Below are 24,304 nucleotides of genomic sequence, written 5' to 3'. Positions count from 1 at the left end.
ATCGACTTGAAGGCAGTCTATTTCCATTTGCATGTATGATTACATCAAGTTTCTTTTTGTGGAGTATTTTCTTAATGCACATATACATTCCTGCACACTCCACCGATACACCCATTATGTACAATCACATCACATTTTCTTTTTACAGTAGTTTATTGCTGCATACCACTGGACATGTGCATTGGTAAAACACTGCACATGGTAAAAGATTCTTTTCAGAATCATGATGTAGTCATTCCTTCCAGTTACGTGAAGACTGATGTGCATTGGTATTGTGGGGTGAGAAACTGAATGAACGGAAAGTGCTGAAAATGGCCACAACTCACCATGCACAGTTCTCTGTCCAAAATTCAGAGGGGGGGGGAATGAGAACAATGGAGAATTTTTAATCAATTGGTTATACTTGGAAAACAAGACTATCCAATCTAGAGCTCTAAAATTTGGGGAGAACATTTGGGATGGATAATTTCTGATATGATGTCTGCATATAATCTTTAACTTTGTCTGTATCTAGAGTATGGAGGAAGCTCCAATGGCCAGCCCTGTGTCTTCCCCTTTGCTTATAAGAAATGGACGTTCTACACTTGCACCAATGAAGATGCTGAGCATGGGAGGTTCTGGTGTGCCACCACGGGGAGCTATGATCAAAATGAGGAATGGAGCTACTGTGCTGACTCCAGTAGGAGAATTGTCATATTAAAAGTTTTGGTTGGGTTGGCCAGGCAAGTTGTTGGTAGATCAAAAAAAGCGAAAAGGTAGTTTTTCTTGGACGTGCACAGCCGTGACCATTCAAATAGCAATTTAAGTGGTTAATTCTGTTTTTGGTCTGGCTGACAACAGACTTGGATTGGCTGGAAGTTCTAGTCAGGAGTCAGCTCTCAGTGAAGAAGACAGTTGAGATTTGACAGCTGGAGAAGCTGGAGGGAAAAGTAGTTCTGAATGAGTTTTCCTCCTGTATAGGGCTGAACCCTGTTAATGAGACAAACATCTGTTTTATTTCTTCTGATATAATATGCTGTTTTTATTAAGTTTCCCTCAGTAAAGTATTATTTTTTTCTCTATATATATACTCTGTCTGCTTTAATCCAATCACTCTGCTAACAGTTTCATTATCAGCTCTAAACAGAAACTGGGATGAAGGACTGTGTAGTACAGACAAGGTGCTATGCAGAAAGATGGAGGGAAGCATTACTTGCTGGTAAAGCACGTGCCTTATGCTTAATGTGTCAAGTTGACACCTTCCATCAGTTAAATTTTAGGTAGCAGGGTTTGAAAAGATCACAGAGAGCCGTGGTTTCCCAACTGGGATCAATGGTCTGAAACAATGTGGTTTTTAATTGTTCATAATTTATCTAGAGTTAGAGATGAGCAGTGAGTTAGCCAAGTTTTCTGATGATACCAAATTGTTCAGGATGGTTAAAACAAAAATGGTCTGAAAGAAGCTCCTAAAAGGGCATCGCTAAACTAGATATATGGACATTAAAATGGCAAATGCAATTCAATGTAGGCAAGTGTAACGTGATGCACAATGCAAATATATATATATATATATATATATATATATATATATATATATATATATATATATATATATATATATATATATGGATATGGAAAAAGGCAAATTTCATGCTAGGGATTATTAGGAAAGGGATTTAAAATAAAATTGCCAATATCATAATGCTGTTGTACAAACCAATTTATAGATTTCAAATACTGTGTATTGTTCTGGTTGCCTAGCTTCAAAAAAGATATTGTAGATCTGGAAAAGCTTTATGGAAAGACAACCACAATGATCAAAGGGACAGAGTAATTCCCCTCTGAGGAAAGGTTGCAACATTAAGGACTTTTAGGAGGGACATGATAGAGGTGTACAGTGATGTATGATGTAGTGAAAGCGGATAGAAATAAGTCCCCCCCCAATAATACTAGAACTTGGGGACATCAAATGAAGCAAGGGACTTATGAAAGTATCTAAATCTGCTCAGACATTCATTTAAATTTTCATCTGTTATTTTCTGTTCCATTGTTATTGGTTTATTTTGCACACACCTTTCTTCCATTTTGTTGTCCACTGATGCAGGGATATATATTTTAATGTATTTTATAACACACAATAGGCATGCATATTTCAGCAATCAACAGATACTTACAAATTGATTGCCTTTCTTGTGTGTTCTCTTTCAAAGTTAATACATTTCTAGAGGGGTGACCCTGGTAGTCTTTTGTAGCAAAACCAATAAAAAGTGTTTTTTTTATTTTCTTGTATTTTACATTTAGTATTGTTAAATTATTGTGAATCAGGATCCTTTGTGGATCTGCTAGAAATCACCCACAGATCTACCAATAGATCGCCAGTCTGCCTACCCATGCCTTGCAAGTTAAAAGATAGCTGAGAGTATGACTCTTCTGAATGTGAGTTCTAGTTAGAGATGTGATCCTGGAAGCACTGTTTTCATACAAAATTCCCATTTTTTCTTTGTCCTTCTGTTATGTCTTTCTGCTCCCCCCTCTGCTCACGCCTCCATCCAGGACTAAATGCCGACCCTACAGGGCCATGTATATTCCCTTTCATCTACAAAGGCAAATCTTATTCATCCTGCACAACAGATGGGTCATCCACTGGAAAGCTGTGGTGCTCTTTGACCAGCAACTATGACACAAGTCCCAAATGGACATACTGTGATCCATCAGGTGTGGGAATATGGGGGGTGGGGGGAGGAAAGGCTGACCTAACATTTTGAAACAGTATTAGTAGGTGATTCGGAGGTATATTGGTGGAAAGAACAGGAGGATCGGTTACAGTGATTTAGAGTGATGGATGAAAAATGGATCTCATTTTCTGGCCATTATGTTCAGAATGACAGATTCAGAGAAGTACTCTAGGAAGATTGAACAGAATAACATACCTCAGTCTCCCCATCCCCCTCACTCAGAAGTCATGAACTTGTCTCACATCCCAGGAATCACTTTAAATTAATATGGTTGTTTACACAATGCCTTTGGGCAGATTTCAGAACCCATACTTCAGTCACTTTTTTCCAATGCTTTTCTCCCCAACCACAGGGGTAGTTGTGAGATTTGTATGTTTCTTTTGGAGAGGGGGTGAGCAACTAAGTGGGATGGTGGTGCAACCCATTTGTATGGCTGACACTTATATTTGTATGATACTTGTGCTCATTCGTATATGTGAAAAAATGTGTGTGTGGAGTGTAAATGGAGGGACATTTTCATAACTTTTTTCAATACATGTAGTTTAGTTGTTGTTGTTGTTGCTATGTGCCTTCAAGTCGACTACGACTTATGGCGACCCTATGAATCAGTGACCTCCAATAGCATCTGTTATAAACCACCCTGTTCAGATCTTGTAAGTTCAGGTCTGTGGCTTCCTTTATGGAATCAATCCATCTCTTGTTTGGTCTTTCTCTTTTTCTACTCCCTTCTGTTTTCCCCAGCATTATTGTCTTTTCTAGTGAATCATGTCTTCTCATTCTGTGTCCAAAGTATGATAACCTCAGTTTCATCGTTTTAGCTTCTAGTGATAGTTCTGGTTTTATTTGTTCTAACACACAATTATTTGTCTTTTTTGCTGTCCATGGTATCTGCAAAATGCTCCTTCAACACCACATTTCAAATGAGTTGATTTTTCTCTTATCCACTTTTTTCACTGTTAACCTTTCACATCCATACATAGAGATCGGGAATACCATGGTCTGAATGATCCTGACTTTAGTGTTCAGTGATACATCTTTGCATTTGAGGACCTTTTCTAGTTCTCTCACAGCTGCCCTCTCCAGTCCTAACCTTCTTCTGATTTCTTGCTATTATCTCAATTTTGGTTAATGACTGTGCCAAGGTATTGATAATTCTTGACAAGTTCAATGTCCTCATTGTCAACTTTAAAGTTACATAAATCTTCTGTTGTCATTACTTTAGTCTTCTTGATGTTCAGCTGTAGTCCTGCTTTTGTGCTTTCCTCTTTAACGTTTCAAATCATCACTGATTTCTGCTAGTAGCATGGTATCGTCTGCATATCTTAAATTATTGATATTTCTCCCTCCAATTTTCACACCTCCTTCATCTTGGTCCAATCCCGCTTTCTGTATGATATGTTCTGCGTACAGATTAAACAAATAGGGTGATAAAATACACCCCTGTCTCACACCCTTTCCGACTGGGAACCAATCCGTTTCTCTATATTCTGTCTTTACAGTAGCCTCTTGCCCAGAGTATAGATTGTGCATCAGGACAATCAGATGCTGTGGCACCCATATTTCTTTCAAAGCATTCCATAGTTTTTCTACACAATCAAAGGTTTTGCTGTGATCTATAAAGCACAGGGTGATTTTCTTCTGAAATTCCTTGGTCCGTTCCATTATCCAACGTATGTTTGCAATATGATCTGTAGTACGTCTTCCCTTTCTAAATCCAGCTTGGACATCTGGCATTTCTCGCTCCATATATGGTAAGAGCCTTTGTTGTAGAATCTTGAGCATTAGTTTACTTTCATGGGATATTAAGGCAACAGTTTGATAATTACTGTATTCCCTGGGATCCCCTTTCTTAGGAATTGGGATGTATATTGAATGCTTCCAGTCTGTGGGCCATTGTGTTCTTTTCCATATTTGTTAACAAATTTTTCTCAAAATTTGGGCAGTCTCAGTAACTTGTACCAACTCTATTGGTATGCTATCTGTTCCTGGTGATTTGTTTCTTCCAAGTATTGTAAGAGCAGCTTTCACCTCACATTCTAAAATTTCTGGTTCTTCATCATATGATTTGTCCGTGAAAGAACCTGTCATTCTTGCATCTCTTATATATAATTCTTAAGTATATTGTTTCCTTCTTCCTTTTGTTTTACCTCGGTCAGTCAGTGTGTTCCCCTGTGGATTATTCAATATCCCTACTCTTGGTTTAAATTTCCCCTTAATTTCTCTAATCTTTTGGAATAGGGGTCTTGTTCTACCTTTTTTGTGGTCCTCTTTTATTTCTTTACAATAACTATTGTAATAGTTCTCTTTGTCCCTACATACTAGTCGCTGTATTATTGCATTTAGGGTTTTGACTGTGTTTCTGTCTCCTTTTGCTTTTGCTTTCCTTCTGTCTTTAACCATTTTAAGAGTTTATTCAGCCATCCATTGAGGTCTTTCTCTCTTTTTAACTGGAGGTATTGTCTTTTTGCATTCTTCCCTGATAATGTCTCTGACTTCACTCCATAGTTCTTCTGGTTCTCGGTCAGCTAAGTTTAAAGCCTCAGATCTGTTCCTTATTTGATCTTTATATTTTTCAGGGATGTTATTTACCAGCCTTTTAAGGTGCCTTTCAGGAGCATGAATCTCACAATTGCAGAAGAAAGTTGTACATGGTTTCTGAGTGATCACTCATATTACATACCAATCCCTCTTAATATTGCTTCTGTTAATTCCTTCTAACCCTACATTTTGTTTCCTCTACAGAATCTGTCCCCTGCACCTTCCCCTTCATTTCAAATGGGAAATCATACTCTGCATGTACTAATGAAGGAGCTGCTGATAACACCCTGTGGTGCGCCACGACTGCTAATTATGACAGGGATGGTAAATGGAAGGCATGTTCCTTTCAAGGTAGGAGAGCTGGTGGTGGTAACATTCTCTGTGAAAACTCATTCTGAGGCCTATAAGCCTCCTATGCCAATTATGTGGATCTTATTACTTAAATATTATTGCCTTTAAAACCTAATCTGGTTTAGGACTAGAGATGGGCGAGAAATTCAATTCAGTTCACATTTCAAGCTGAATCTATCAAATTCCTACTTTTTGAAACAACATGGGAACAGAAACATAACCATCCTTCAAAATTCACACTTATTTGAATTTTGCAATGCAGTTCACCATCCTAACCATGTTTCCTGTTGTGAGGATAAAATGAGGAAGGGGTGATCTGTGTACATGACCTTGAGCTCCTGGAAGGAAAGCTGAGATATAAATGGAATGAATGAATGTGATCATTAAAATGGCAACCTTTAGAACTAAGTTAATTTAGCAGATATTAATCTACACACCAAACATATGTGTTGTATAGCATGCCTGTATATCTAAGTCACTTGAATTGGCATATACTTGCCAGTGAATGCTGGGAATTATTGTGTGACATTCCCTCATGAGGTCTGTACCTGGGTGGTCACTAAGGTCAGTCCTTCAGCTACTCCACTGAGTCCCAGATGTTTCTTAAAATAACAACTACCACCAATGGTGATTTAAAGAGTGCACTGGGACTCTCCCTTTATGTTATTACTTGAGTTCATCCACACCGAACATGTAAGGTGAGATGTATTTGCCTTGGAAGCCACACAAATAGTTAAAACAAACATATTTTTAAATAAGGAGTATTACATTCAGAACATTATATTTTAACTTTCACAACAGCTATTGCAACTCTTTCAAACATACACTTCATTTCATTTCCCCCCCATTCTCTCTCTATACCTCATGGCCACTCTCTTCCCACTCCAAAATGTCCCAATGGACACACTCAACCTGTCATTCACTCTGCCCATCATTCCATTCCATTTCTCTCCCCTGTTCTCCATTATTTTCCCACTAACTCTTCTGTCACATGTGGTTTGGTTAAGAATTTCCTTTCAGTATTACCTGCCCTCCCACAACTCGGTGCACAAGAATTTCCAGGATCCCCTGAGAAGAACAAAAGTCTGTTAAACCAGTTTAAGCTGTTAATGCAGTTAATCCAGTTGCAATTTGTAGGGGAAGGAGCAGAGCTCAAAGGCAGAGCACAAGCTATGCACATAGAAGGTATCGGGTTCAATCCTGGGTCATTTAAATTAAAAGAGAAGGAGCAGGTAATGTGAAAGACGTTCTTCTGCCAGTCAGATTTAACAATACAGGACTAGGTCAGGTATGACAAACCTTTTTCAGTGCAAGGACCGCATTTCCTTCTTGGCAACTTTTTGGGGGCCAAATGCTAGCGGTGAGCGGGGCCAGAGGCAAAAGCGGGCAAAGCAATGAATGTAAATTTGTACAGAGGGCTTGTTTCTACACACCGACACAGACACACACACACACACACACACTTCAAGGACACATTCCAACCAGGCAAAAATACTCAAGGAATGTGTGAAGCAGGGCCAGTAAGGGGTGTGGCTGGGGAGGGGGTATAGCCTGGAGCAAGTCCTAAGGGCCAGTTAGGGATGTCTGGAGGGCCACATTTGGTCCCCACACCTGAGATTCCTCAACCGTGGGCTAGAAGGACAACACATAGAACTACATAGAAGGCAGCTTCCTATGTAGTTTCCAATCAAACGTTTATATAAGGGTCTTTCTGAGTGTTTGAATGAAAGTTTAAAAAAACATGATGGAAGATACAGCAGGTAACAGTGGGAAAATACACTCCATGTCTCTTAGGTTTTAACATTTGCTTTCCCTTTCCCTACCAGATCCCTTGATTTTTCCTCTCATTTTTGCCAATATTAACCCACTACCTCCAATGGATATCAATTACTCATTTCTGTACTCAAGCCAAGGATGCCACACTTGTTAGATGAAGCTATCCTGTTTCCTTTGTGGCTTTGACTTCTTCTGACCATCTTCCCACAAATGCCCTACCAGACCACCTCTGGTACTGGTACTTCCCCACCTAGTGGGTTCACCAGCAGTGCTAAGCAGCAGTGCCTCAAAGCCAGCAGTCATTTGGACATTTCCCAAATGCGCTGCTGTTTAATGTCACTTCTCAGTGTCATGGGGGTATAAAAATGGTGGATTCCGAATTGCCCGCTTCTGCTGCTTGGTAAATCTAATCTTGAAGAGTCAGATTGGTGGGAGGGCCTGACCCAAGGCAAGCATCAATGTCAGTGGGCTGTACCAGGCCGGCAGAGCTCTGCCAGTTGTCCAAAGATGCTGAGTGCTGCTACCTGCCCTGCTCAGCTCTTGAATCCAGGACTTTTAATCTCTCTTTTGTTTTTGATAATTGGTTTAACCCATATCCACAGAGTATGAAGGGAACTCCAAAGGCAAGCCATGTGTCTTCCCCTTCATCTACGGAGGCCGAACATTTTACACCTGCACTAATGAGAACTCAGAGAATGGAGCATTTTGGTGCGCCACGACAGCAGACTACGACAAGGATAAAGAGTGGAGCTACTGCGCTGACACAAGTAAGCTGGGACTGAGACATTAGCAAGCAGCAGGTTTGTCAAATGAGGACTATTTCTAGGCAAATGTGATTTTAGAGGGTTCTGTTATATGAAAAATAGGAGCAGATGGTGTGTGGGGGGGGGGAAGTGGCTTCCTGCCACGTACCAGGATGTTGAGGGGGTGTGGTAGGACAGTGGTGAAGTTGGGACAGTTCAAGTGCACTGATGATGGGAATATGCTGTTGCACCTGAACTGCCTGGGCTTTGCCGCCACCCTGTCCTCTCACTGTCCTCCTGTGTGGCATGCCTCTGCCAGGAGGCCAGGTCCATGGCAGGCAGTACCCCTCCCCACTGGATGCTCCTGGTTAACTAGTGTATACATAAATGAGGATGGAAGTCTATGGAGTGCAGAAAAGGAAAAGTGCCCCAGCAGATTACATTATGGCTACATACATACTAGTTCCTTGAAAAGCAATGAGACCATTTTGTCTGGGTGTGGTTTGAAACAAATCTGCATCCAGCTCTACACGTCTTTATTTGTTGACTGGAATACACTGACCTTCACTGCTGATGTCAGAGCTTTCAGGATATCTCACAGCAAAGTGTTTCTATTAGACTCATTTGGAGTCACAATGGGTTGATCGGCCAATCAGATTTGAAGCCACTGTGAAGCTGGCTTGAAAGGAAAATGCATCTGATCTCAAAAATTCCAGATTTTGAGTAAAAAGGTGTCTGTCTGTCTGTCTATCTTTCTAAGTCAAATGACCTGTGAACAGTGAATGAACTGTGAGCAGTGGAGTCTGGTCCATTCTGGCAAATGGGACACTGCCCCACCAACTTTGGTCTGCCCTCAGCTTGCCCCCTACCAGCCTGCATTCTTACTTACAACCAGTTTGTTAGAATGGAAAATTTTGAATTGATTTGTTCCATGTGAAATAGATCTTTAGTAAAAGCCAATGTTAAGTTGTCTGACATACAAGGGTTAAGGGATGAAGGTCGACACTGGAACAACAAGTGAGACTTGCATGTTTTGTATCATCTTGTGGTACTGTACGTAACTATGCCAGGCCGAGGCTTCCAAGACTCCCTCCACTCCCACCTTTCCAAGACTCCCTCCTTTGTTTTCCTTTGTGCTTTGTGCAATCTGCCTAGTGATAGAAGAATATATCTATGCTTGTGAGAGCTGTAACTTTAGATCTCACTGGACTGGCAAGAGCTGTCTGTGGGTCTCCGTTTGCAAACGTAATAAAGCTTTGGCTTGAAATCTTGAGTCTCACGTTGTTTGAGTATTGGGATCTCATCCAGTGGTATGAACCTCAGAATTGAGTGTAACAACTTGGCGCCGCCAACCAGGAGGTTCCTCTGGTGACCCGTCGGCTACTTGGGCCGCGCCGGAGAGCCAGGGATAGAGCGCTCCAGGCCGTTTTGGCCTGCCCTGGGGCCGGGCAGACGGAGAGCAAGTAGCATGATGGTATCAATTGAGGACTCCCTTTTAGAGACTCAAGCAAACCAACGCCCATCCGGACGCGGATTCCCCTTCCCGACGAAACCCGGTAAGTGTTGCGGGAATCTAAGAGAAGGTGGGAGGATGAGAGCCTACTGAAAAGCCCAGGGATCCTGTGGGACGTGGAATCCCCAACTGACCCGGTGCGTGCGTGTGGTGTGTGCCAGTTGAGTCAGGGTTGTGAAGCAACCAGGTGAAACCCCCAAGAATGGGAGTAGGGGCATCCAAACGAAAAGGAGGGACACCCCTTAGTTTAGTGTTAAAACATAAAAACCAGTTTTTGGGGAGATAGGGGGAGGGGATAGTGTTCAACAAGGGAATGAAAATGTGTTGCCAGAAGGTGTGGCCAAGTTGGGGAGTAGGCTGGCCAGAGGGAGGAACGTTTGATTTAACTGTTATTCAAGCTGTTTCTAAGCAGACTAGTGAGGAAATAATGAAGGACCTTTGTAAACAGAGCAAGAGAAGGCTACGGAATATACAAAGGAAAATAAGAGTGGTATTGGGAATGATTTTGTCTAAATAGATGTGTATGAATGAGTGTCTGTGTGAAGGTGTGAATTGAGTGTCTGTGTGAAGGTTTTCTGTGGAGATGTGATAAGGGAACTGTGATGTTCCTATATTAATGTATATATGGTAAGTGTTGTTGTTTTAGAAGATGCATGGTAAGTGGAGTGAAAGAGGAGGGGGAGTAAATGGGCAGTAGAATGCGAGATGATTGGCTGAGTGTTTAAAGTGGCTGAATGTATAAAAGGAAGAGTGAGAGTGGAATCTGGGGGGGAGAAGAGAACTGAGTGGGTTGCTTGGTGGGGTTTAGAGAGTTGTTTACCAGGAGGGAGGTGGAGTTCGGATTAGTATTGAGTAAAACCATATGCTTATGTGCCTTAAGAAGAAATCTTGTTAATCTTGTTAGCTTTGTTATCTTTAATAAATACTTAATTTGGTTTACCAAAGGCCTGATCCTTGGCTGGGGTTTCACAGACCAGAAGGGAGGGTAAGGTAATGACCAAGGCTGAAGGGGAACTGTAACAAATGGTGGCAGCGGTGAAGAGAATAACAATACCAGTATTCAGAGTCTCTGGGAATACTAGTATTGGGACGTTACTGGTGGTTGCCTAGCAGGGGGATCTGTTGAGATCTGTGCTAGAGCGGATAGGTAAACCAGAAGACAGTGCGGTACGGACTGGTGGAGTCCCTGGTGGTGCCTAGAGACAGGCAGTAACCACGCGCAGGTAGGAACCTGACAGGGAGAGCCAGGGAAGGACGCATCACATGTGGTGTCAGTAGCGGTGGGATACGAACAACAGAGAATCCAGATATGAATACCAGAGAATCCCTAACAGTGGTGTGGCAAACAGAAATAACAAAACAAGATTTCTTGTGAGAGTGACTGGCAAAGAGTGTGTGGCAAAGAGTGAGTGAACTCAAACACCATGGCTGAATACATAAAAATGAAAAGAGAGGAGCTGGTGGAGAAGTGCATAACATTCAATTTACCTCACGAGGGTAAAGGGGTAGATGAATTGAGGGTAGCACTTATAGGATTTGCTACTGCCCAGCAAAAACAACCTGTCAGGGAAGAGACCCCAGAAGGATATTTAAGCAATCCCGCTTATATAGAGTACTTGAGAGAGAAGTTAAGATGGGAGGCTGAGGAAAAAGACAAGCAGAGGGAGTTGGAAGCTGAGAGATTGAAGATGGAAGCTGAGAGATTGAAGATGGAAGCTGAGAGATTGAGGATGGAAGGTGCAGAGAAGGAAAAACAGAGGGAGTTGGAAATTGAGAGAATGAGATTGGAGTTTGAGGAGAGGGAGAAGCAACGAGCATTGGATGCTGAATTACAAGTAGAAAAGTTAAAATTTGATAGAGAGAAATTTCACTCTGAGGAGACAAGGAAAGACAGAGATGGAGCAAAAATAAAAATTACTCCAAAGGACTTTGCTGTCTATGAGCCTGGTCAAGATCCTCAAATTTACCTCAGCACCTTTGAAAAAGCAGCTCAGTTGTGGGGGCTACCTGAAGATAAATACATGCAGTATTTATCAAACCTGATTAAAGGGGAATTGGCTGAGGTATACCAATATTTCCCCTCAGACAGGCCCGTCACCTATGCTGAATTCAAGGAAGCAGTGTTTAAAAGATTCAGACTGGGGCCTGATTATTTTAGAAAGCTTTTCAGAAATTGCCAGATACAGACAGGGAGGTCTTTTGTGGAACTGGGAGCAAAGTTGATGGATATATTTGGAAAGAGGATGAGTAGTGCCAAAGCTCAGTCAGTGGAAGAGGTGAAAAGCCTCATGATACTGGATCAATTATACCATCAGTTACCACCAGAAATAAGGCTCCTGGTCAAAGACCGTTCCCCTACATCTGTGCAGGAGGCCGCAGAGTTGGCGGATCACTTTGCCTCCAATAGAACTGGCTGGGTGGGGAAAACATCAAGAGAGTTTAAACCCAGACCATATAGTGCTGGCAGAAGGGATGTGGTACCACAGTGAGTGAGTCCTCCATTAAAATCTGAAGGGCACAGGACACCCCAGAGTGGATCTGTGTACCCTAAAAGTGAGGAGAAATTATGCTACAAATGTGGTAGACCGGGGCACCTACGTTTTCAATGTGAGGTTGCCAACCCCATTAGTAATCCTGCTCAGACAAGGACAGTGAAAACAGAGCCCAAGGCTTTAGAAACAGCGAAAAAGGTTCAGTTCTGCCAGATAAACTGGACAGAAGTAACAGACCTTGATTCAAGTCTGAGAGAGGAAGTGAGTGTACAAGGGACAAATTATTGGGCATTGCTTGATACTGGTCCCGCTCAGACATTACTGAGGCCAGATTTAATAAAATCTGAGGTAATATTACCTCAGGAAACTGTGACTATCCAAGGAGTGAGGGGTCAACCAGAAAGTTTGCCTGTGGCCCTGGTGGAAATGACTTGGAGAGGCCGAGAGGGCCGATATAAAGTAGGCATTAATGCCCAGCAACAAGAACCAGTAATACTGGGAAGGGATGTAATGGGCGCCCAAGGAAAGATCTATGTAGTGACCAGACAGCAAATTGGCAGAGAAAAAGAAGCCATATTAAGGGGGGCTGAAACAATCAGGGTGGAATCTGTTAACCAGCCTCAGGTCACCATAGCAACCACTAGCAGGCCTGCTGAAGAAGACAAACTGTATCAAGTGGTCTCTGGGGAAGAAGCAGATCAATTCAGGGAAGAGCTGCATAAAGATATAAGTTTGAAGCAGATAAAGGAACAAGCGCTGACCCAACAGATTCCTTTCACTGACAAACTGAGGAATCAAGTTGTGTGTGAGAATGGGATTTTATATAGACTGTGGATGCCTGCTGAAAGAAAAGGTGAATGTGAACCAGCGAAACAAAGGATGGAAGTAGTGAAAGAGAATTTGAGTCAAGCTCAGCAGAAGCAAAGTTACTGGTATGACAGAACAGCCAGAGAACGTGTGTATGATGTGGGAGATATGGTTATGGCGTTCATACCCAGGAAACATGACAAATTACAGGCTAACTGGGAAGGACCATATACCATCAGAGAAAGGCTTGACACAGTGACATATGTAATCACCACAGACCAATTAAACAAAAGCAAAGTGGTTCATGTAAATATGTTAAAGCCTTACCATACCAGGGATGCAAAGGTGTTGCAAGTTACCTTATTCCCTGAGGGAAGTGGGCCTGAACTTCCAGATTTGGTACAGGAAAGCAAAGACAAAGGAGGGGTAGATCAAGTGGAATGGTCAGAGGTGGTGAAGGAGGAAGTAAAAGAGGAGATTCTGAGAGTTTTGAAAACCTATGGGAATCTCTTTAGCAACAAACCTGGCCGAACCAGTATAGTTATACATTCCATTGATACTGGAGATCATGCCCCAATCAGATCTGTTCTGTACCGTGTGAATGGGAAAGTTTTGAATGAGATCAAAAAGGAGGTGGAAGAGATGCTGGAATTAGGAGTGATCAGGGAATCCATCAGTCCCTGGGCCTCAAGTATTGTCCTGGTTCCGAAAAAAGATGGAACGACAAGGTTTTGCATTGATTATCAGCTAATCAATAAAATTACTGTCCCAGATGCGTATCCTATGCCTAGGGTAGATGCAATGTTAGAGTTATTGGGGGCAGCAACCATTATCTCTACACTAGATCTCTGTAAAGGATTTTGGCAAATGGAACTAAATGAGCACTCCAGAGCCAAAACTGCCTTCAGTACACCAGATGGGTTATATGAGTTTGTGACCTTACCCATGGGACTAAGGAACTCACCAAGTTCATTTCAGAGGCTAATCAATACTGTGTTGCGAGGCATGTCAGATTTTGCAGTGGCCTATATCGATGACGTGGCCATTTTTAGCAATGCCTGAGCATGTCCAACACCTGACAACAGTATTGGAGGCCTTAAGAAAAGCAGGCCTCACAATAAAAGCGAAGAAATGCCAGTTTGGACTAAAGGAAGTAATCTATTTAGGACATAAGGTGGGGAGTGGGAAAATCACCCCCTTATGGAGCAAGGTGGAGGCAATACAAGCATGGCCAATCCCCTTAACCAAAAAACAAGTAAGGGCATTTCTGGGTGTGGCTGGATTTTATAGGAAGTTTGTGAGAAATTTTGGGGAAATAGCAACCCCCTTGCATGAATTAACCAAGAAGAAGTGTTCTGAGCGTGTGGTATGGACGGATGAATGTCAGAAGGCTTTTGATCTACTGAAGCAAGCCTTGTGCCAAGGACCCATATTAATAGCATCAGACTATGAGAAACCATTCATCGTGGCTACAGATGTGTCGGACCTGGCGCTGGGAGTCGTCTTGCTACAGGAGAGAGAAGGCACCAGACATCCAGTGGCGTACCTGAGTCGCAAGCTGACGCCGAGGGAGAAAAACTATTCATCTTGTGGAGTCCCTGGTGGTGCCTAGAGACAGGCAGTAACCACGCACAGGTAGGAACCTGACAGGGAGAGCCAGGGAAGGACGCCTCACAGGAACTTTCCTCCCTTTATTGTCACTTCATAAAACATGTTGTTGTTTTTTTCCTTGCTGTGTGGATCGGCTGTGCTGTCCAATTTGCTCTGTTTGCTTAAGCAAGTGATAAAGAGAGGAAAAGGAATGAGAGATTTTTGCCAGACTTTCATACCCTCCTTGGCAGGAGGGGGAGAGAGGAAAAAGTATTTTAAAACTGAGGCTTGAAGGTAGAGGAGAGGAAGAAAGAGGAAGGGGGCTGAGGAACATCAGAGCTCCCACACATGTGTACTACGCTCTCAAGGAATTTATCAAGGACTGCAGGGCAGAACCGAGGAGACTCTGGGTCTCGGTGCAAAACCTTGAGACCAAGAGATTCCTTCCTGGTTTTGGATCAGAGCTCTTTCACATGGCTTCAGCTGTATTCAACCGCCCACTCCGGGCATAGGATAGGTAGTCTCTCTTACCTTTCACCTCTTATGGTAATAGGGTCCTTTGATTTCTTTAGTTTAAAGTTATGAATGAGTTAGGATATTCCATGCACCCAAGTAATTCTGTAATGCTCAATAAAATCAAGTTTTGTTTTATTTTGGTTTGGACCTGCATTTCTTGGGTTAAGTTTTGAATGTGTCTGGAATGTGTGTAATTTCCTTTTCTTTCTTATTATGTTTTGCTGTCTCTTATTTTAAAGTGAGTGGGGAAATGTCCTTTAAATGCTGTGGTAAATCCAGAGGTTAAGGTATAGAAATTCCCTGGCACATTGTTATCCCCCTCCCCTTCTGTCCTTGGCAACAAAGCTTTGGCAAACAGTGGTTGTGATTGTGACACAGCAATTAGCCAACGTTGAGACTGGAGAGAAGGTTAACTCATTAAGCTACTTAGGGGGTTCCCTAAGCTGGGTCCCATCCCTTTTGAAAGCCCTTGATAACACTTGTTTCTCCCCCCCTTCTGCACAGTTCTGGGGAACGAAGCCTTGCAAGTATTTTGAGCCGGTGGGGCTAGGTACTTGGAAAAGGTGGAAACAGGATTTGCACTGGGAATGTTCAGTGCTCTGGCTGGCAGAGACTCCTAACTGATTTCTGTCCCTTTAGATACCCCCCTCTGTTTTTTCCTTTTGAGAGTCAATCTGGGAGAAAAAGCTGGTGACAACAGCTTTACTCATGAGTGACTTGATTTGGGAATGTGGCATTTGAAGGTGGCTCATCCCTGAACTTATTTTGAAAGTAGGTTTGGTTGTTCAGTGTGCGCACTGCTTCATTCTTTGCATTTGGCTTTTGGTGTTGGAGATTTCTAAGCTATTACAAAGAGTGCAGGCCTTCCAAATCAAAGAAAAGTGCTGTAGCCGCTTCGGGACTTTATAATGCATGTCAGGATTTGTCAGATTTGTTAGAGGAAGAACTCAAGAAAAGTCAGGAGTCAAGGAGTAAGTTGGCTCAGGCAGAGGAAGCCTTTGAAAAGAGTGCTTGGAGTTAAAAGAAAAGGAACGGGTAGATTTGAATGAAGGGTGATACGTGGAAGGCACCCCAGTTTATGAGGGCAGTTGTAAGATTGAGGCGTACAGGATGTAGATAGAAGGTTTGAGAAAAGACACAGACAGGGAAAAGAAAAGAGAATAATTTCAGTACTGGGTTTAGTTTTCACTATCACAGCTTGTTGCCTGTGTAAACAGCCAAAAGAGCCGCTGCCCCTTGAAGCCCGGTATAATTCTGTTATATCTTTCAGTTCATTGTGTAACTGCGGTTGTTTCCATGCATATAAATCATGATTTAATTATAGGAATCAGTTCTCAATTGACCCAAGATTTTCTGCAGACACCTGAACGGACTGAGGGTTTTCTTTATGCATCTGTATATGATCAGAAGTCTAATCTCTTTATCCCACTTTCCTTTCCGATTATAGGATGAAGCACAAGCCAGGCGTTAACAATGTTTGTTTTGTTTTTATATGGGTATAGAGGAGAATCTCCTAGATCTCCCCTTTTGTCACTCTGGTATAGTGTTAAGAAATTAAGAAGTTTTCTACTGTCTGATTTATATTTTGGAAGTTTAAGAATGCAGCTGCAAATTGTTTTTCTTCCTCTCTCCTTGGAAGTTCCTTAAAGTTGTTTTAACCCCCTCTTCTTCCTAAAGGCACCAGAGGCTAGGGAAAATCGAAGGTTTTTAGAATGTGTAGTCCTGTTGTGTGTTTGTCTGTCTGTTGCAACACAATATTTTGGTTTTTGTCCACTTTTGATCAAGCATTTCCCCCCAAAGGATGTTTCCTTTTGTGTGTGTGTGTCACAGGAGATTTTATTGCAGGCATTTTTGACTGGAGCCTCACATGAAGCTGGTACCAACGCCCTGGGCCTTTACATAGCTATGCAACAGATGTACCATTCTCCAGCATGTGCTAACAGCATAGAGGCCTGCTTCATTCTTCCACAGCTATGGAAACTGGCAAGTCTACTTTGGCCATCAACCTGAAATGGACATCACTATTTTTTCTCACGAGATGTCCCGTGTTGTGCAAGTTTGCAAACTTGGTTACAGTCACGCAAGGGGAGAAGGGAATGATTATTCTTTTCATCATTCCAGTTTTTCTGCCTAGCATCAGCAAACCATACCAGCTGGTTTCTAGAGAATGAACTTTGTGCAAGCCATCCCACAGCATGTTTTAACATCATGATACTTGTTTTATTTCCATTGTAATATTGAATGTAATGTTTTATGCATTGTCCTTTAAGGATGTTTTTTGTACTTTTCCAATCCCTCTGAGTGATTTCGTAACAGGAGGTTTACAGAATTTGGCTATTTCAGATGTGGGGTTCATCAGTGTATAATTATGACCCATTTGTTTATTTTCCCATTGTGTCATAACAATGGTTAGGAATAGTGCAAGTTACACATCAGATAACACATGATTGTCATGTAGTCACTCAAATTATAGATAAGCTCTCACAGATAGAGGCACATGGATAGTGAAATTCTCTGTTTTGGCTGGGGGTGAGAATGCCAAAGAAGGTTTTAACCCTTATAATGCACCCCATTGTGGTGGTTTTGGTTTACCAGAAAATTCTGATCTTTGTCTAATTAGCCCTTGTAATATGTTTCCATCTCATATGGCACAGTTACACCGACTGGAGGTCAGCATTGGAGCCCGGGGGCAGAACTGTGAAAGGACGTATACGTCTACATTTCAAAGAGGGGGGAGTGATACAGCTTGGCTAACCCCATATTAGTTCAAGTGGACTCTAGGAGGTGCAAGGCCAAGAGCTATAACTCCCACCCCAACTCTCACACCCCCCCACCTGATGGTATGGCTGGTGATGCGTTCCAGAGGCTTTGTGCAAAGGGAAACAAAGGGCAGAGTTAGACGCTGTTGCATAAATGTTATCTTATTCCTTGGCGTATACACTGCCACCCACAATGAATCCCATTGTTCGTTAGAAAGAGCCCTAGTTTTTGGTGTCAGTTAGAAATACACATGCAGATATACACATGGCAAATGGGGAAGCAATATGTGGTATGCCAAGCCCCAGAACTCCAAAAGAACTGAGAGCTTTTTGGGACTAGTGGGGTTCTGCAGGCAATGGATCCCTGAGTTTGGAGTAAAAGCGGCTGTTTTGCATGAGTCCCTGACAAAGGAGGGGCTAAAGGATTTGAAATGGATTAAATTAATGGAAAAAGCATTTAGGGAGTTGAAACAAGCCCTAAGTGAAATGATTAAGTTTCAACCCCCACATGCTTTTGAGGGAGGATTGTTAGAATGGAAAATTTTGAATTGATTTGTTCCATGTGAAATAGATCTTTAGTAAAAGCCAATGTTAAGTTGTCTGACATGCAAGGGTTAAGGGATGAAGGTCGACACTGGAACAACAAGTGAGATTTGCATGTTTTGTATCATCTTGTGGTACTGTACGTAACTATGCCAGGCCGAGGCTTCCAAGACTCCCTCCACTCCCACCTTTCCAAGACTCCCTCCTTTGTTTTCCTTTGTGCTTTGTGCAATCTGCCTAGTGATAGAAGAATATATCTATGCTTGTGAGAGCTGTAACTTTAGACCTCACTGGGCTGGCAAGAGCTGTTTGTGGGTCTCCGTTTGCAAACGTAATAAAGCTTTGGCTTGAAACCTTGAGTCTCACGTTGTTTGAGTATTGGGATCTCATCCAGCGGTATGAACCTCAGAATTGACTGTAACAAGTTCAAGGGGTGGCATTGGCTGTCAGCTTCTTCCTCCTTAGTGTCAGCAGGGAAAAGGATGTGGACAAAACTAGAATGAGTTGACACCACCTGTCAGAGGCTCTGGCTCCACCTCCTGTTGGTCTATTTGCTTTCAACTCTACCAGTCCCCTTAGGCACCATTCACGACTGGGTAAAAGGCCTTGACCCACCAGCTTTAGTGCCTGTCATTGACCAACCGTAGATGTGAAATCAGGGACCGTGATAAGACAGAGTGGAAAATAAGTCAAGAAAATAGGGACTGTTCCTAATTTTAGATGTCATGGAGCGGCATCAGATACATGTCAATATTTATTTAATTATTTGATTTCTATCCCACCCTTCCTCTTGAAGGAGGAGGAAATGAGAAACTCTGTTGTATCTATTCTCAGTTTCATTAAAAATACTTTAAAAGTGGCTGAAGACAACATTTCTTGGGAAAGACTGAAAACACCCCCTATTGGCTGGGACTATTATGACATCATTGGCTACTGGTTACCTAGCTACTGTTAGGAAGACTAGAGATATTGAGCTGGGCTTTCATAGTTTCCCATGCCTTTTTGTGAGAGATCTTCTGTCAACTGGAAGCCCCCAAAATCTTGTCAGGCCTTCAAAATGAGAAAGTGTCTGTCTTTAGGAGGTGGAAGTTTGGGTCTTTGATCTTTCAGGTACAGCTACTGAGTTGGATTCTCAGAGTCACTCTTTCCCTCCTTTATCCTTTTCTGTGTACATTTTTGCAATGTTACAAAGAACAGGTATTCACTTCCCACTCCCACCCTACCCCCACTACATCCTTTTCTACATTATATCTAAGATATTTCTAATAACTATTGACATAACATATAGCTTTCCCAACTAGGAGCCTTGGATAACTTTTATGAATTTGTTTAATCCACCTTTAAAGCTGTCAAAGTAGGAGTGAATTCCATAGTTTTAACTATTTTGTCCCAAATCCTCCACCACTCAGCTTATATTTATTACTACTACTACTACTACTACTACTACTACTACTATATGTCCCCCTGTAGGATGCACACCTTAACATGGTGAGGGGGTTGAGAGTGTCAAAGAAGCTGAGAGCAATGCTGTCAGGAGGCTAGACCAAGAGGCTAGACTCCTAGAAGGGGCACCCAAGGTGGAATGGTCAAAGTGAGACACTAGACCAGCCTTTCCCAATCAGTGTGCCTCCAGATGTTCTTGGACCACAACTCCATCAGCCTCAGCCAGCATTGCCAATGGTCAGGAAAGATGGGAATTGTGGTCCAACAACGTCTGGAGGCACACTGGTTGGGAAAGGCTGCACTAGCGTAAGATGTATCCAAACTGAGAGGAAGGCAATGGTAACCCACCTCTGAATACCTCTTACCACGAAAACCCTATGAACAGAGTATCCAAAATGCAACACACGAGATAGTGCTGGAAGATGAGACCCCCAGGTCAGAAGGCACTCACCGAGCTACTGGGGAAGAAAAAAGGACAAGTACTAGTAGTGCTGTGACTAATGACGCAACTGGGTCAAAGCTGAAAGGAAGCCCAGAGGCTGATGTGCAGAGATGCGAAAGGAGAGTCCGAAGCTATACAACGTACACAATAGGAGCGTGGAATGTGGGAAGCATTAACCAGGAAAGTTTAGAAATTGTCAAGCAAGAAATGGAATGTATCAACATTACAATACTTGGCATGACTGAATTAAAATGGACAGGAATGGAACACTTTCAGTCAGGCAACTGCAAAATATTTTATGTAGGAAATGAGAAATTAAGAAGAAATGGGGTTGCTTTAATAGTGAGAAGTGATGTAGCAAAAGCAATTAGGAGCTACAACGCAAGGTCTGAGCGAGTGATATCAATGAGATTAAACAGGAAACCTATGAACATAACCATCATCCAAGTCTATGCTCCAACCACAAACGCAGAAGAGGAATTTGAAAGATTTTATGCAGAAGTACAGGAAGAAATTGATCACACACCAAAACAAGATATGATGATAATCATGGGGGAATGGAATGCAAAAGGAGGGAACAGAGAAGAACTAGGAATTGTGGGAAAATGTGCCTTAGGCGATAGAAATGAAGCATGAGAGAGACTTATTGAATACTGTGAAGCTAATAACTTGTTTATTGCAAACACATTCTTTTAGCTACCAAAAAGATGACTGTACATGTGGACATCACTAAATGGTTAATATAGGAATCAAATTGATTCTATAATTGGTAGCAGAAGATGGTGAAGTTCCATACTTTCTGTAAAAACAAGACCAGGAGCAGACTGCAGTACAGATCATGAACTGATCGTATCGAAAATCAGGGTAAAGCTAAAGAAGAAGAACAAAGCACTCATAATGCCAAAATACAATTTAAATAACATCCCAGAAGAATATAAACTTCAAATCAGGAACATATTTGAGGCTTTAAACCTAGTTGACAGAGAATGCATCTCGTTAAAAAGAGAGAACGACCTCAGTGGATGGCTGAAGAAACTCTTTAAATGGTTAAAGAGAGAAAGAAAGCGAAAGCAAAAGAAGACAGAAACATGGTCAGAACCCTAAATGCAACAATACAGCGACTAGTACATAGGGACAATTACAATAGTTAATGTGTAGAGGACAACGAAAAAGGTAGAACAAGAGCCCTACTCCAACAGATTAGAGAAATTAAAGGGAAACCAAGATGAAATAAAAGGAAGATGGAAGCAATACATTTAAGAACTTTATATAAGAGATGCAAGGATGACAGATTCATTCATGGAGGAACCATATGATGAAGAACCTGAAATTTTAGAATGTGAGGTGACAGCTGCTCTTAAAATACTTGGAAGAAACAAATCATCAGGAACAGAGTTGCTACAAGCTACTGAATCTGTCCAAAATTGACAAAAATTTGTCAACAAATATGGAAAAGAAAACAATGGCCCACAGACTGGAAGCATTCAATATACATCCCAATTCCAAAGAAAGGGGATCCCAGGGAATGTAGTAATTATCAAATTATTGCCTTAATATCCCATGCAAGTAAAAACGCTCAAGATTCTACAACAAAGGCTCTTACCATATATGAAGCGAGAAATGCCAGATGTCCACGTTGGATTTAGAAAGGGAAGAGGTACCATTATGCAAACATACGTTGGATAATGGAACGGACCAAGGAATTTCAGAAGAAAATCACCCTGTGCTTTATAGACTACAGCAAAGCCTTTGACTGTGTATATCATGAAAAACTATGGAATGCTTTAAAAGAAATTGGGGTGCCACAGCATCTGATTGTCCTGATGCGCAACCTATGCTCTGGACAAGAGGCTACTGTAAGGACAGAATATGGAGAAACCAATTGGTTCCCCATCGGAAAGGGTGTGAGACAGGGGTGTATTTTATCACCTTATTTGTTTAATCTGTACGCAAAACATATCATACGGAAAGCGGGATTGGCCCAGGATGAAGGAGGTGTGAAAATTGGAGGGAGAAATATCAATAATTTATGCAGACGTTACTGTAATATTTACAAGATTTGAAATGAACTACAAATACTGGTTAGAAAGAACAAACTTTACTTAACAGTGTATTGCAGCAGAACCAAGAGCTGTAATGCTCTAACCCAGACAGAGAGCTCTTCTTTTATTTTCCTGCTGGTCCCACCTCCAACTGATTCCCCCATACAACTATTTCTAATTCACTTGAGTTCCTACTCACATTACATCTCCCTTTTTTTAAAAAAAGAAAAAGATAGAAACTATTGTCTGTATCGAATTGGTTTTCTGATCACTCTGCCTCTTTTTTTTGTAATAATTTTTATTATTCAAATTTTCATAAAACAAACACAACAAAATCAAACAACAAAAACAATACAACAAAAATAAAAAGAAAAACTTGACTTCCGATTTGTTACAGATCAGCTATAAGTATATAATATATATCAAACCTGTCCCCTAAAACATACGAAATTCACTTTTTTCCAAAGTCTATCTTAATTAATTGTCAAATCCCATTATCATCATTCCATTTTTTTTTATCACTCTGCCTCTTGATGTAGTAACAGGTAACTCAGAGTCCAAAAATCTTCTCTGGTATATCACTGGCACTTTGTGCTACAGCTGTTCCACTTTTGTTGTCTTAAGACTCTGATAGGTCTACCTCTGATGGAGGTGCAGTTGCAGTCTCAGTAGTCTCATCCATTTTTGGTTCACAACTTGGATTGCTTTGAAGATCTCTTCTGTTCCTTCGGTAGACAGCTAAATCATCAGTCTGAACCAAATACGATCTTGGAGTCATGTTTTGTCCAGTCACTCTTGCTGGTTTCCACACTCCATTTTGCCGAACATTAACAGAATCACCAACCTGCAAAGGTGGTAAAGGCTTTGAACCTTTGTCAAAGTAAAAAGGTAAAGGTGTCCCCACACTTATAGTGCAAGTTGTTTCCGACTCTTAGGGTGACATCTTGCAATGTTTACTGGGCAGACTGTATATATGGGGTGGGTTTGGCAGTTCCTTCCCCAGCCTTTCTTTACCCTCCAGCGTATGCCAGGTACTCATTTTACCAACCACGGATAGATGGAAGGCTGAGTGGACCTCAACCCCTTTTACCGGAGATTCGACTTCCTCCTTCCGTTGAAATCGAACTCCGGCCGTGAGCAGAGCTTTGGCTGTGTTACTACCGCTTACCACTCTGCACCACTTTGTCAAAGTAAAGCTTCTGTTTTTCTTGTCTTCTCTTCAGATTTGTCTGTATGTCACCTTTTACTTGCTGAGGGTAGTAACAATGGTGCTGAGGTAGGCAGCCTGGTTCTTAAATGTCTCCCCATTAAAAGTTGTGTAGGTGAGGCTGTATCTACTGTAGGCGTATTTCTGTAATCCAATAAACTAAGATAAGGATCTGTGTTATTCAGACTAGATTTCTTAAGAATCCTCTTTACTGTTTGGATTGCTCTTTCTGCCATTCGATTTGATTGAGGAAATAGTGGACTGGATGTTGTGTGAACAAAGTCCCAATCTTTGGCAAAAATTTTAAAGTCTCTAGAGCAAAACTGAGGGCCATTATTACTGACAACCTCTTCAGGTATACCATGTCTTGCAAATATAGATTTGCAGTGTAAAATTACTGATCTACTTGTAGTGTCTTCAAGCAAACATATTTCCACATATTTTGAATAATAATCAACCAAAAGTAGATAGTCCTTTCTTTCAAATTCAAACAAGTCCATTCCTAGCTTCTGCCAAGGTCTTCTTGGGATTTCATGAGGTAACATTGGTTCTTTTTGGTTTTTATTTCTGAAGGTGTGACATGTGGTACATAACAGTACCAATTCTTCAATTTGGGCACACATACCTGGCCAATATACAGCTTCTCGTGCCCGCTTTTTACATAATTCAACACCCAGATGACTCTCATGTATAATATTCAATATCTCTTTCCTCAAATCTTGTGGTACTACGATTCTGTCACTTTTAAAAATGAGTCCATCATGAACACTTAATTCCTCTCTGTAATTCCCATAAACATGTATACACTCTGGAACTTCTACTCTTCTA

At 41.7% G+C, this 24,304-nt stretch overlaps 1 protein-coding gene across 1 annotated transcript in view; it reads left to right on the top strand.

Annotated features, from left to right (window-relative positions):
* Window positions 1-24,304, top strand: part of LOC133366596 (uncharacterized) — a 116,679-nt gene that overhangs the window by 8,384 nt on the left and 83,991 nt on the right. The window contains 4 exon segments of the mRNA XM_061589860.1: window positions 515-679; window positions 2,533-2,694; window positions 5,457-5,603; window positions 7,982-8,146. Coding sequence (XP_061445844.1) covers window positions 515-679; window positions 2,533-2,694; window positions 5,457-5,603; window positions 7,982-8,146 — 639 coding nt within the window.

Source organism: Rhineura floridana, chromosome 11 (genome assembly GCF_030035675.1).
Source record: "Rhineura floridana isolate rRhiFlo1 chromosome 11, rRhiFlo1.hap2, whole genome shotgun sequence".
Classification (NCBI taxonomy): Eukaryota; Metazoa; Chordata; class Lepidosauria; order Squamata; family Rhineuridae; genus Rhineura; species Rhineura floridana.
The sequence above is the reverse complement of the archived record's forward strand: the minus strand, read 5'-3'. Positions and strand labels throughout refer to the sequence as shown.